Source organism: Oryza brachyantha, chromosome 5 (genome assembly GCF_000231095.2).
Source record: "Oryza brachyantha chromosome 5, ObraRS2, whole genome shotgun sequence".
In the NCBI taxonomy this organism is placed as follows: Eukaryota; Viridiplantae; Streptophyta; class Magnoliopsida; order Poales; family Poaceae; genus Oryza; species Oryza brachyantha.
In genome coordinates, this window is record NC_023167.2 from 8769424 (window position 1) to 8784837 (window position 15414).

The window sequence follows — 15414 nt, forward strand, 5'->3', positions numbered from 1 at the left end:
GTACCTCATTTTTCTCTCTATCCGTTTCTCTCTTCTTCGTATAAACACAGATCCAATATGTCAATTATTATAACCCACTCACATCAAGCTAATGCAATCGCTCTAACAGAACATGATCAAGGACTCTGGAATTTGGACTCTCAAGACACAAATCCCTGGAAACGACAGACAAAAACACAGGCAAAGCGAGTAAAGTTCAAAAGCAAGCATAATCTCAAGGTTCCAGCTCCTTTTTGTCAATCAATCACCGTCAGTTTGTATGGAAGCAGTCAAGTCAATGCATATCATCAGCGAGTTTCCGTAACATGATCACACCAAGGTACATATATGTTGCCTGCGCTCACATGTACACCCGTGAGCTGCAGCTGCTGTGTGTGTTGTATCGTTTTGATACCCTGAGGATTACAGCGCCGCGGCTCGTGCGCGGCTTGGTAAAAAAGAATTGGGTTACAACATTTCTGTGGGGGGCCATGTGGTATATCTGCGCGGCTATTCCGTCGCAGGAAATGGCCCTTTGTCGCTTCATATGGGAGCAGGCTCCATCAGGGTTCCGCGGCGGCCTCGGCCGGTGTGACGACCGGCGGCACGGCGTCTACCTTGTACCGGAGGCTCTGCGGTGGACGAGAGCATCATTAGAAAAGAAATAAATCTATTATTTCAGCTATTACTTCAATTAGTGATGCTAGCGGTTTTCTAGATGAACCACCATGGGGAATACAGGATATGCCTATAAGAGTTCTCCAGGAATGTAAACAAAATAGGTAATAGCTTTAAGACAAAGTCATTTGGATAGTATTCCCTCCATTTCATATTATAAGATGTTTTAGTCCTATTTAGATTCATCCATAAATCAGTTGTGTATATATGACCAAATTTATTAGTATCTATCAAATCTAAAAAATGCCAAAATATCTTATTAGTATATATGACCACAAATAATGAGAACAATGAGGAAGTATAAGAATTAACTATCAGATTTTTATTGTACGTCCTTAAAAATGTACATGAATGTTGAATATTGTTAGTCATACCTTTTTGAAGAACGATGAATATGAGTTGTCCCATACAAGCTTGTATGATCCGGCAGAGACGGTGCAAAAGTTACCCTGTGTATGAAAAACCAAAGCTGAATGATTCAAAACTAAAACAAATGAAAGCCGTTCACATCATGGCTGCTTAAAGCTGAACCAGATTAGAGTTAATACTGTCACATTACTTCCAAACCCTTTCTTCTATCCTACTCATTACAGGCCAGATCTATTGATCAGACAAAAGAGCTATAAATGGAATCAGAGAATATGATATTTTATTTCAAAGAGAGCATAAACATGAAACGGAACTCACTTGGTCGGCTTCATATCGTCGGTAGGGAAGTATTAACTGCAAAAAATATCGTTCTTGTTAGAAAAAAAAAAAGCGACAGAAACAATAAACAATGTATTAACTGCAAAACATATCGTCAATAGGGAAGTACTCCAGTGTTTTAAATTTTATTAAAGAAAACAATGTGGAGAAATGTCATACCATTAACTAGAAGTATCCAATTAACACAAATTTGTAGAACCAAAGGTATATAGAAAATGTAAAACAAATCTGTAGGTGGTTTTGGGTGGAATGATAAAGGGAAATCCTAAGTTTCACAGATTTTGAATATATTGATATTGTGAACAGCTTAATTACATTAAACCCCTTATGCCTTTTTTTATTAGTCAATAATAGTGATAAAGTCAGAGGTGGTTGGTATAGTCTTTTTAAAAAAAAAAAATGGGAAATATGGGACTACAGCCAGTCCCAGTAAACCTGGAATCAACCAGTTCCAAGCAATATTTGGTTGACATGATTGTCTACTTTTTCTCAATGTTCTGTTATGTGCTGTGTTTATTCAATCATGGGTAGTCCTTATCCACCTATAGTCCATTAAATAGCTATCTAATTCCAAACAAACATTCTTGCTCAAAATATACTCCTGCTGCAACTGTGAACTGCACAATGTTGTACTGTTGTACACATGATAGTGGACTAGATATAACTCATGTCACTAATCACTATGGATGATGTATTTTGGTCGATTTAAACTACACATAAGGCGTGCCAAAGGTTTTAACTGAAAATTTTCAATTCAAAACCCGGTAACTGGGTAGTTATTAGCAGTACCAGTAACTGGTTTTACCTAAAATTTGTTTGAGTAGATCTCTATAGTGAAATTTAAAACTATATTCTAGTTCCTGGGTGGCTGTTCACCAGTTTGAACCAGGCCTAGTACATGAACAGCTTTTATGCAAGCTGGAGTACTGTTTGGGCTGCTGTCCTGGCGTACAGAAGGGGACATGAACAAAAATGCAAGCTGCTTGATGTTTTTATGTGATGTCTAGACTCCAGAATAGGCCTCTCTGCAGTGTGAAAATTACATTGCAATTACAGAACAAGAATTTGTGCTGAATCAGAATGTTCTAGGCGTCTCAGGTCAAAACAAAACATTATCTTAGCATGATTCAGGTAAAATGAAAAAGAAACAAATGGCATTCGAGATAGCAACTGGAATCCAATAGTAACTGTCAATTGATTTGGTCTACAGTTCTGCCAGTTGTAAACTGTTATTGCAAATCACTGGCTAACTCACGGACAGTAAGCACCATGTTCCCGTTAGAAGCTAGATTCAGAATACCAGTATCAATCCATAGTACGATCAATATAGAATGAGAAATCGTAGCAAACAAAATTGTTTTCAGGACATTTCAGTTCATTTTATGAACATGAAAGATAAGTTATATTTTCCAGAGATAAAGAAACTTACAGTTTTCTCGCCTGATGGGCTTATGTACTCCACATGAAAACCAATGTCCTGCCCATGTCAAATCTGTCACTAAAAAGTATCGGAACATTTCATGCACTACCAAAGCATTTCAAGTGAGAAATTAAGTTACACCAAGTTTCAAACTGGTTGATGCAAAATGCATCAGATTGTGCCAGTGCTTTAAAAGTCAGCACTAGGTGCTAGGCACCAGGTAGCCCCCGTGATTAGGCATTAGATGGAGCATTAGACGGCTGAACTACCATGAGTGGTGTTTTGTTGGTATTTTAGTGCTATAAAGTCTAACTTTATGCAAATATGCTTGCTAATTTCTTGGATTTGACTAGTTGGTTTGACCTATGCTCTACTAGCACCTTCTTGAACCATGGATTCAACTACATAGTTTAGATATATGCATGTCCACAAATATATGGGATTTTAGGTTGTTTTGGAGAGATTAAGGATGAAGTGAAAAGACTATGACGCCCGCATTGAATGGAGTGGTCGGGGCTAAGATTGGGTGGAAATTAAATGAGGTGGTTGGGTGGGGGAATTATTACTCTAGAATCCCTTATATTTGCGGACAAAATTTGAACTCCATAATTATATTTGTGGATGGAGTAATCCTTTAGGCTATGAGCTGTACCAATTACTCCCTACATTTCAGAATGTAAGGTGTTATAGTTTTGTCCAAAGTCAAACTTACACCATCAAATTATCATCATTAAAATCTACCATGAAATGTCTTGATAGTGTAACTATTCGGTATTGTAGATATCAATTATTTTTCTGCAAAATTGATCAAAGTTAGAGAAGGTTGATTTAGGACAAAACTAAAAAACACCTTGCATTCTGCAACGGAGGGTGTACTCAAGATGGATAAACCACTATAAACTGCACACAGTAATACAATGAAGGACTAAGCTACTAAAAATATGCAGAAGCAGATGTTAGCTCTGAAGACAGTAATTAAATCACCTCCTTTGAGCACCTAAGGAATATGCACTACAGCAGATTGGGATGGGTTGCAAGAAAGAGTTTGTATTTGGGTAGGGGGCTAAATTGAAACATTTTTTCTCCATGGAGTAAACCAGGAGGTCTGCTATTGCTTGAAAGTAGATTTGTTTACAAGGATAGAGATTTTACCAACACCATGTTGAGGGCCCCTTGTTGCAAGGAGAAGTCCCATGCAATATATGAGTTGATAGCCTCGACACTAAGAATAACCTGAAGAATATGAATGACACAACATAAGCACGTCAGGTTACTCAAGTGATAAACTTCAGGTATTAAATGTTCCAACAAGAAATACAGTTCAAGGTACTTCAATTTCCACAGACCAAAATTTTCTTTTCATATCATTCACCAATAAACAGAAAAACAATTGTGCCCAACTCGACTGATACCTCATGTGTCTTTCCTGCTGGAATAATGGTTTCTTTGTATTCGTCGCTGTTCCTACAAAAGGAATGGAAGAAAAGCAGATAATCTCCCTCTTCTAAAAATTATCTGAGATAAAATGTTAAATGACCACGACGCATCTTAATTACACTGCAAGGAGAAGTACCTTGACTCAGCACCTGCATCCTCAGCAGATATGAAGAATGGGGCATTCACAAAAACTTCACTGCAATTGAGTACCACTTTCAGTTAAAAAATTTCTTCATAAAATATATAAAGGCGTACTATTGCATGGTGCATTTGATAAACATCAAACTGATGCAGTAACTAGACATTTTTATGCCTTTTGACATTTTGAATCTTCCCACAAAAGAAAATACAATTATCTGGTTTTGGTGAGCAATTTTTTTTTTTTTGGGGGGGGGGGGATATGGCTAAATGGCTAAAGAAGAGGTTAAACTGATGATTCCTCAAACTTAATATAGCTAGTAAAACAATATATAAAACACAAAGAAACCCAAAATATATAGTCTTACATATAAGTGGGAACATAGTAGATTTGTGTATTTCTAGTTTGCAAAATGTGCATTTGCTTTGCACAGAATAAAACAGAAGTTGCCACAATTTAAACAGAAAATACATAATTAAGTGCAATAGATAGACGAGTTTGGTAACAAAAATTATCAGTACCCTATGAATTTAGTGAACTTCTCAAATTCCTCGGTGTAGATAACCACCGCCTGCTGCAATACAGCAATGTCATCCTTCTCTCTGTTCAATTTTTTGATAAATAGATATTTCAGGGACGGTTACGATGCCTCAAATAAATGATGCGAACATAAACAAAAGTAATTCCTGCTTCCTGGATGCTTTCATACAATTAGTGAAAGACAAGGAGAATTTTCCCCAACAAAGTTCTCACATTTTCCTCTGCCCATATCGTGCTAGGGATACATGTAGATACAACCGAATTGCAAGCACCAATTTAGTGAGAGTGTAGAGTGCTGGCCCGTAACGCTCTCTTTGCTCTTCCATAGGTCTAAGGAGAAAATTCAAATTGAAAAAAAAAACATCAATTACTCATGCCATTATCATGTAAACCACAAATCCAATATGCATGATACTATATGCTAAATTCTGTCTGATAAAGGAAAATTTGCAAGCATACATACCCATTGTCATCGTTAATTTGCCGAATAAAGTCCAACAGAACCTGGAATAGTCAGTAAAAGAATCAGAATGCCATCATTTAATGTTGCATTCTAAAAACCATTATTAAATTTAAGGTTACATTTGTTATATTGCATGCCATCAATGTCAACACATGATGAGACTTCAAGAAGCTCAGATAATATAATGTAGCGATAACATGAATTTATTCATCAGAAAATAAAGTAGTGTCATCAAGATGGTGAATGACTCCAAAAGTGTGGCTAACCTGTGGGACGCCGACCAAGTACCTAACAAGTGTCTTATATACACCTGTTGCAGAACCAAGCTGCGCTAATTGCACTCGCCTGCAGCACATAATGAAAAGTAATTTAAAGATTTACTGAAATTGAATAGGCATAGGCTGTAAACTAATGAGAACAACCTCTCCATTTGCTGTTTCCACAGCAATGCATATCGATCACGAATGCTTCCACCAGCTAGTACTAAAGCATCTACCTCAGCTTGTTTATTCCTCTCAGATCGTTCTCGCTGTTGCCTGATTAGCGTGCCACGGAAATCTTGTGGCATGTAGGTCATAACTGCAATATTATAATTTTAAAACGCAGGTCATTCAATACAAATGCACTTGACTAGTACTGATACACCACAGATTATGGAACTAAAGGATGAAGTAACCAAGGGGAAGAAAAGGGACATTGTTATATTCAAGAGAAATCAGTTGCTGATATCTGATAATATATAAGACAATAAAAAGCCACATGGCAGGACACAATTTTCAAAGAAACAGTTTAAAACTATCAGCTGTTCAATATACATAAAGAAATTAGAATTGCTTATTCATGACACAAGATTCAACTATATTCATTTAGTTCTCTATTTATGCAATGTATCGGTCGAAATAGAAACAAAGGAAAGAATATCAGCCTGTTACCTGTATTGAAAACATTATCAGCATTTTTTATTTGAAACTGTTCCAACTTCTTCAACATGTCCTTCAATTTAGTTTCAACATCATCAAGTATAGAAAATGTCTGTGTGTCCTCTGCCGTGGAATTCTGCTGAAGCTGGTTACGTGCAGATGCCAAATATTCAATAAAATGAAGGTAGGATTGATTCTTTCAAAATTCAAATTGACCAAATCATCAAAGGCTAATCTTACTGCAACAGGACGACAAGATTTGCTAAGCAAGAACAGAATTTCTTCCATCTGTTCTCTGTTCTTCCACAAGTTCTCATCAATTTTGTGGGCAGGTATCCCACTTGCTTCTTTTTCCAAGAGCTCCTCATCTTCCAAATGAAAAATGGATAAAAGCATCATGTCAAAACAATGTTCTATTCTGAAATGTAATGTATTGTTGTAAGCCTCAGAGTTTGGAAAGAGAACGTGTCTCAGCTGACTTTTAGTGTCAACCAAAAAAGAACTTTACACATGTACAGATAACAAAATTGTAACTTTCAAGCTTAGCAGCATTCATGCAATGCTAACCTTCCTATTATGTAAAATGTAGGACATGGTATGTAGGAGAGGCAGTCCATCCCTCATAGGTTTTCATTGCTCGTGAAAACATTGGTCAGACAAAAATGTATAAGTGACATTGTGCAGCTAACAATAAATGGCTTAACCTTTATCATTAGCTATACATTTGTATAAGTTGTTGCCTTAAACCGTTTTCGTTGCTGCCTGAACCTCTTATCTTCCCCTTATTTTCCATTGGTGTGCACACTTTATAGCCTACGCACATACATTTTGTTGTCTTTTAAGGAATTTATTTTATTTTATTTTAAATTTATCTTAAAAATTCATGTGACCCTTTAAAGAAAGGAATGTGCATATTATTTTAGTATCTTTTTTCTCAAACATGTTAAACACCTATTGCTAGAAACAAAATTAATCACATGAACAAATGGTTTTTGACTTTTCGATAGGTCCAGATTGTTGGCTAGATGAAAGGGTGGTGGTCAACGATTAGGGTTAGGTTTTGATCTTCCTCTCACCAAGATTGCATGAGCCGTTGCATTCCTATTCTCCGATGCAACATGACCACCAAAGTCCACCACCACCCAAAGAGGATCCTATTGTTGTCATAATATGCTATATATAGAGTAACTCATTCTCACATAAACACACCACCGGTGTAAATATATATTTTGAATGTTTTGAAGCTCTTCATAAATCTTTACTAAAGGATAAGGATTTATTTGCAAAATAGTCTTTACTAAAGGGGTAATCATAAAATTATATGCACACTCACAACCTTATCTATTTGTTTCTAGAAACCTTTTCTTTTTACCTCCCCTTTTTTTTCTTTCATCCTTCTTCTCATACCTTCATCACTAGAAACCTCATGAATGATTTTTTCACCAACCATATGCTCCAATGGGTAAGATTAATTCACCCTCTTTTATCTCCTAGTGTATCCGATGGCTCAAATTTATCAGATGGTGTGGCACATTGTGGTTGCATTTTAGGGAACTTTCACTTATGTAGATTTAGCCATCAATTCCTATGTAGGTGAATGAGCAAAGGAGTCAACATGAAACTGAAACATGTGATCTACATTGCTGCATTATGCAATCATGGTCCTCATGGATATTTTGTCAATAAGCAATGTCCACACCTTGTTGTTGCAACTGCTCAAAAAATAAATAGCAGAACAAACAAATAGATTTAGAAAAGTAAGCTCTGAAATCACTGGATAAGTCAATGACCCCACCCAAGCTACTTTAATTTCTATAAGACTGACATTGGTTTTTGTGTTTATTCCAATTCATTTTCTTTCTTTGGCTTTTGCTTAAACTAAGTGTACAAATGCTTTACTGTGTTACCTCTTAAATGAAAAGAAACCAAAAATGCAATTTTAAATGGTCTTAAACCCCTAGCATAGCTTTCAATTAATTCCATCACCATCTTGTTGGTTTAACAATAGCATATTTTCACAGACTCCCCAGCAGATTGTGTGCATTAAGTTGATAAATTCTAAACTCACATCCAATCACAGACTCCCCAGCAGATTGTGTGCATTAAGTTGATAAATTCTAAACTCGCATCCAATCACAGGAATCCATCTTGGGAGTAAATAGTAAGGTATCTATGTACAGTGACAAGGTATACTAACTACCAATGAAAAATTATGTGATCCTGACAAAGGTTCAATAACAGTTCAGTAAATGTTCAGCAGTTCAAAATAATGAAATAGCAATGAAATATTGTCTCACATTATAAGATGTTCTAGCCATTCCTACATTCGTATGGATGCTAATGAATCTAGGCACATATATAAAACATATATATTGATCTATGGAAGAATCTAGTAGTGCCAAAAACATTTTAGAATATGGAACAGAGGGAGTATTATGTAATAGCCCCATTATTCTGCAGTTCAAAATCAGTTAGGTTCATCACATCCTCGGGACTGGCAAGCATGGTACAGGCACGACAAGGCCCTCCAGCGTGGGTACATCTATTTGTGCAAAATATGTAAACTCCGTTATGAGCATTCCAACCAATGTGGTAAACAATCATTTTCTATTCAACCAAGGGAAGCATGACCATGATCAAACCAACAAGATTGATTCCCTCTCATCTTTATTAAATAAACACAGCAAAGCTGGAATGTTCACACTAAATATGGCATTGTACCAGATAACCCCGGCTATGTAGATTCAGGTGGCCACCGCAGTGAAAATAACCTCAAATGTATTAGTATTTCAAATGGCATCAGCATTGGGAGCATGGGTAGTTGCAACAGAGTGCAAATTTCCTGCCGTAAGTTTATCACATATAATCCTGTAATAGAGTCGAAACAAGCCAGAACTTTAAAGCTAATGGACGAGATCATCAAATCAAACAATCCACAAAAGCTTCCAAGATTATTTATTGAAGCAATAAAGCAACTCATTCAGCATAAACAACTCCTCTTGCTTAATCTCTACGAACTCAAAAAAAAGAAAAACACGCCGAAGCAGTGAAGAGCTAACTGCTGGCACCGGAGAACCCCATGAGATGCGAGCAGCGGCCCCCGCGAGATCAGGGGAACCGGCTGGCCCCACGAGCGGAGAAAGCAAAGCGAGCGGGATCGCGGTCGAGATCAGGGGAAGGAAGGAAGGGGGGAGCTCACCTGGCGTGATGGGGGCGACGGCGGCGAGGCCCGCGGAGAGGGCGCGGAGGCGGTCGGCGAGGTCGGTGACGGCGTCGGGGAGCGGGGGGAGCGGGTACTTGTCGTAGTAGCGCGCGAGGTAGGCCCGCGTGATGGGCACCAGCCCCTCCGTGGCCATCTCCGGCGGTCCGGGTCGGGCTGGGTCGCGGCGGCGGAGGAAACGGAAGGGGAGGGGGGCGACGGAGGCACGTGCTCGCGGGGCTGCGGCAGTTGGAGGGAGGAAGCAGCAGGAGGAGGAGGAAGAGAAGGGGGGTGCGGTCACCGGGCGGTGGGGTTTAAGGGAGAGGTCGGTGGTGGGGCCCGCGTGGCTGCAACACCCGGTGGTTGGGTTGCTTGTTGCCGCAGTTAGGGATGGATAATGAGTTAGTTGGGCTCGGTTTAACTTGTTAAGATAATGAGCTGGCTCGGTTCGATTCGTTATCGTAACGAGCTAAAAGTTTAGCTTGACTCGGCTTGTTATAAAGCTCGAGCTGGCTCATTAGGCTCGTGAGTCATGTATAAAAAGTTAACTTAAACAATTTTTCAATAGATTATACAAGCAAATTTTTAGTTCAAGCATGCAAATCATATGAAATTTATCTAAATATTAAAGTTTGAATCAACAAATCACATGATGAACATATGAAGTATTGAACACATGTATTTTGGGTGGAATTCATGAACGCCGGCGAATCGTGTATCTTTGGTCGAGCTCATTAGACTCATGAGTAGCTCATAAGCTAGCTCGAGCTGGCTCATTATCTCTAACGAGCTAAAATACTAGCTCAGCTCGTTAGAAAAATGAAACGAGCCGAGCCAAGTTTGTCACGAGTCGAGCGAGTTAATGAGGCACGAGTTTTCTGTTCACCCCTAGCCGCAGTGCCGGCTGCGTTGCCTTATTGGTGGGACGGGGTTCTGCTATGGGTGGGAATCAAAATAGAGTTTATCATAAAATTATTATTATTATTAGTTCTCGTCTATTTTTTGGATTTCTTTTCTATGTCGTCCAGTCAGGTGTTGTATCAAAAATATGGGACGGTAGTACTACTGCAATTATTGTTTTATTATAATTCATAATCACAATGGTAATTTTTGAAGTTGTTTCAAGGGCATGTTCACCATTTCACTAGCCAAATAAACCCCACGAAGAACTAAATTTATTTTATACTAGATGACACTCTCCTGTTCTTTTTATTTCAGGTCGTTAACTTTTTGATATACGTTTCATCATTCGTCTAATTCAAAAATTGCATAATTATGAATTATTTTATTGTGTTTGGTTTACCATTATATATACTTTAAGCCTATCTTATAATTTTGTATATTTACGCAAACCAACTGAATAAGGGGAATGGTCAAATATAGAACTAAAACTCAACGATGTCAAGTAAAAATTAGGAGGACTACCTATGTTGATACTATATTTTTAAAACTGGATTTTAGAGGTTTATATAAACTAATTTGAGACTAATTTTTTATTATCATTTATGGTGAAAACTATTTCTTAGAGACTACGTGGAGGGTGAAGCTTATCATTTCGCTTATATTTATTATAAGTGAAACCTTATTAGCGATTTAAAATGCTGGAAAATGAACCATGGTGACCCAAAGTCAACTCCCAAGTTAATTGTTAAAAAATATTATTTTTTGCTTATGCTTATAAGAAAAAATGATAAATGCTGAGTATAAGACCTAAAACAAATTTGATACCATGTTTCAATATGAGAGCTCTTTGAGGGTCCATTTAAAATACAAGTGTAAAAACACACTAATAGAAAAACATAGGATTTTTAAAGTAATCAAAGTGTAAACATAGTACTGAAAAACACATGAATTAGAAAAGTGAGATGACCTCATACGGACATTTCCATGAGGTTAGATAACATGCTATTTTTTATATACATGTCCATAATGGCTCAATAGCAAAATGTTTAAAACAAACCATGACAAAATCAAGTCCAAAATTAAGTTTCAAAATTCAAATGCAACTCCAAAACAATAGGAGCCTAAATGTCTGAGGCTTTGGTATATTATTTTACAAAACAGATGAAAAATGATTTTCGTAAATCAGGATGCACATATTTTTATTTAGAGAATATTAAGCTTAAATTGATTTTATATTCCAATATTCCAAATCTATAAAATTTACAATAAAGGGAGTATAGTTTAACCGTAGGTAGTGGGTTGTATCTACGAAGAAATAATAGATTGTTAGATTTAGGTTGATGTGACACTGACGTGTGTAAGCAAGTTACTATCAGTTCCAGTATCATATCTACGAACTCGTTACATGTTTCTTACCTAACATATATGACTCGGAATAGATAATTAAATAATATACTCAAGTTGAGCATGACACATGACTTAATTTGGTATGCTTAAGAGAGAAGCCGAATAAATTATACTCACTCCATTTTTTTCCATTGAATGTTGTTTGACTTTTGAATCACCATTCATCTTGCTCCATTTTCTTATCCAAATATGCAAAATGATAAGTCATTGTTAAAGTCTTTTCACAATAAATCAAATTATTACACAATAATTAGTATTTATATAAAGTTTTCAAAATAAGGCGAATAATCGAACATAAATCGAAAAATCACCTACATTAAATAAAAAAACAACAGGAATATAAAATCATGAAGCAACTGGCGATGAACCATGAAATCGACCAGCCAAGCCAAGCCAAGCTGCTCCGGAGGTGAGGTCGAACCGAACGACAGCGGGTGGGGCGGTGAGCCGGTGAGCGAGCGAATGGACGGACCCGGCATCGTATTCATGGTCGGTCGCGGCGACGGCGAGGGCGAGGCGAGAGAGATCGAGCGCGGAATATGCCTCCCTCTCGATCCGGGGTTCCATCTATTCCTACCTTCCTTCCTGCACCTCGCTCCGAATCCACGATGCTTATTGTTTCTGATTGGATCGTAATTAAACTTTTAAAACTTCAACATGAATACATTTTAAAATATTTAATGGCATGGATTTTAATCTGGAGAGGAATTTCAATAAAATAATATATCTGTAGATATTTATATGTTTACTGTAATAGTAATTATTGATTATGATTGCCTTTTTACACACCTAGGCTCCCATCGTTTCGCAGCTGTAACTGCTTATAAGCCAAAATTTGAATTTTTAAACTTAATTTTAAACTTGATTTTAGGGTTTTTTTTTACCGTGGTTTATTTTACAACTTTTGCTTTTGAGTCGCTATGCACACGTATATGAAAGTTTTACTAATAAATTATTTTTCGTTTACAAAAACGTGTTTTTGCTTTTTCTTCTAAAACAGAAAACGATGGGAGCTCATGTCCATGTCTAAAAGATAGTGATAAGTTCCTTTTCTCTTTTTTTTCAATCAAGAATAAGTAATTCATCTTTCCTCCGTACGCTGAAATAATTTCATCTTTTCAGTTTCGAAAATAAGCCTAGCTTTTTAATCTGAATTTAAACTACATAAATAAACTTATTTTAAAATAAAATGAGATTGATGGAAATCCCAAGGGTATAGGTCACGTTCGTAAGTGAATTGAGGCAATTTTTTTCTCGTGCGCACGTTTTTTAAACTATTAAATGGTATGTTTTTTAATAAATAAAAGTTGTCTTAAAAAACCAGATTAGTCTATTTTCAAATTCACAATAGCTAAGGCCAGTCTTATTGGGAGTTTTATGGTTCTCATTTTTTATGATATGGCAAAGTATTAATGAAGAGAGATGAAATGAGTTTTATGGCTGTTACTTAGACAGCTTGTGTCTTGCATGTAACCTAGAAAATAACAATAGATGAAACTATGTATTGAGAGATGGATGTTTTATCCTAGTTTCAAACTTTTTATATGACATGTCACTCTAGATAATCGTGTCCATGAAACTTACATTGAGGATGGCCTAATACAAATAATCACACGCTAATGGTCTTCCTTATTTTGCGTGTCCTAATTAACCCAACTTTAGGTGTTGTTTGTTTTCATAAGTCTTAGGACTAAAAATTAGTCCTAGAACTAAAACATAAGTCCGTTTTAGTCCTACCATGTTTGTTTGGAGGGACTAAAATGAACTAAAATCTTATTAAATGACCTGCTCAATAGTACACATTACACACATAGCTATAGACCTAGAGTAGGAGAGTAGGTGTCCTATAGACTTTTAGTCCTTTTTAGCATCTCTTTTAGGGACATATGGACCTAGATATTTTAGTCCATTTTACTGCCTTATATTTGGTACTGTCGTGGCTAAAAGGGATAGAGTGGCTACACTCCGATTAATCGGTAGATTCTCTGTCTCCTGCCTCGACTGTGACTGTTCGTCGCCCTTGCGTTGCGTGCATACCAATATATGCGGGGCCAAAAAAACACTCTCCCGTTTGTTTCCTGTATGAAACGTTCCTGCCTCAGCTTATAGTAATCCGGCCGTCTACGTCACGAACGACCATGACAGCCACAGCAGCAAGTGCTGTCTGCTAGACTGCTACTACCTCTAAATTTAACGTTGGCTAAAACACGTTTTTACACGTGAAAAATAATTTATATGTAAAACTTTTATATACGTGTATACAGTGACTTAAGAGCAATTGTGTAAAACAAACCACGATGAAAAATCATAAATCAAGTCCAAAATCAAGTTCTAAAATTTAAATTTTAGCTTATAAGAGTTCATTATCTAGATTTATAAAAATAATAAATATTAGCATATATATATATATATGAAACGGATGGAGTTACCTTTCATCTCTCCATTTCCCCTATTTTGATCGTCTCGTGCTGTGCCCGTTTTCGCCATGACAATGGCACTGGTATTTTATATGGTACTAATTCTAGATACATCTTGATTTGACCCAGTTTGATTCACTGGAACAACTAAAGTGATTTTTTTGATGTCTGGTAGTATGATCTGTATCCACTACTAACTCCAAGCTGAATAAGGCTAAGCCGAATCCTTTTGGGCCGAAACAAGCCCAACCAATTTACTTGCACAAAACGAAATAAACTATTAACACATGATTAATTACATAGGTATTATTTTAAACTTTAAAAATGTTTATTTGTGGTTTTAAGTCAACTTTTCAGTAGAAAATCTTCATAAAATTGCAATTAATAAGGTACTAATAACCAGGGCGAGCTGAGGACCCTTCTGGTTTAATTTTTGCATCAATTCTTTCTTTAAAAAATAGATGATCAATTAACTTACAAAATGATAATATATTGGCAAAGGTTAATAGCTCTATCTTTAACTTGTGGGCTTATTTGCCGTAACCAAAATCTAAATTTTGAAACTTAACATTATATTTCATTTTAAGTGTTCTTATTGTATTTTATTTCTTCTACCATTGTCTTTTAGATTGTTAAGAACACAAATAAAAAATATTATTCATTGTGAAATACATGTATCAGGGGTATCCTTAACATGTAAAGAAGGGAATACTATCTTGTACTGGGTCGGTTTATATATAGGATTACATGTTGAGATTGTCGGGCTCTATTATATCCGTTACGGATAGGCCTTAGTCTTATCAGATTAGGTCTCTATCTATAACCATGTCCGCTCACTATACAATGGGGACAGAGGCACCCCTCAGGGTGGGTCATATTCAGATCGGCTATTTTCTAGTTAATCTGTATACAATCGACTACAATCTCCAAGTAGGAGTAGGGTATTATCTTATATATCGAGAGCCTGAACATGGGTAACCTCGTGTCTCCATCTAACCATCGATATTTACGCCTCGCTAGCCACCCCATATATATTGTTGATCCAAATCGTCGACATTCATGAATTATTTTTTGTTAATTTGTATTTATTCATGTTAGTGATGTTTAGTTGTGTCGATTTAGAGGAGAAATGATTATACATTATATATTACAAGAAAAAGAATTAGTCTAAAAGATCTATAGCACTGAGTTCCGACCCTTGAAA

General features: G+C 36.6%; 1 protein-coding gene across 2 annotated transcripts; it reads right to left on the reverse strand.

Moving 5' to 3' along the window:
* Nucleotides 1-254: 254 nt before the first annotated feature.
* On the reverse strand, nucleotides 255-9763 carry LOC102707586. Of its 2 annotated transcripts, XM_006654185.3 has the most exons (15): nucleotides 9484-9761; nucleotides 6525-6652; nucleotides 6297-6429; nucleotides 5787-5943; nucleotides 5631-5709; nucleotides 5365-5405; nucleotides 5115-5231; nucleotides 4883-4963; nucleotides 4359-4418; nucleotides 4198-4249; nucleotides 3938-4018; nucleotides 2795-2842; nucleotides 1345-1380; nucleotides 1032-1106; nucleotides 255-611 (listed from the first exon to the last, which is right to left on the reverse strand). In XM_006654185.3, exons 1-15 carry the CDS (start codon nucleotides 9638-9640, stop codon nucleotides 543-545), a joined length of 1314 nt encoding a protein of 437 aa, XP_006654248.1. In that variant the 5' UTR covers nucleotides 9641-9761; the 3' UTR covers nucleotides 255-542. The 2 variants fall into 2 exon arrangements, with proteins under 2 accessions (XP_006654248.1, XP_015693286.1); XM_015837800.2 differs by lacking the exons at nucleotides 255-611; nucleotides 1032-1106; nucleotides 1345-1380 and having other exon boundaries at nucleotides 2802-2863; nucleotides 9484-9763.
* Nucleotides 9764-15414: the final 5651 nt, after the last annotated feature.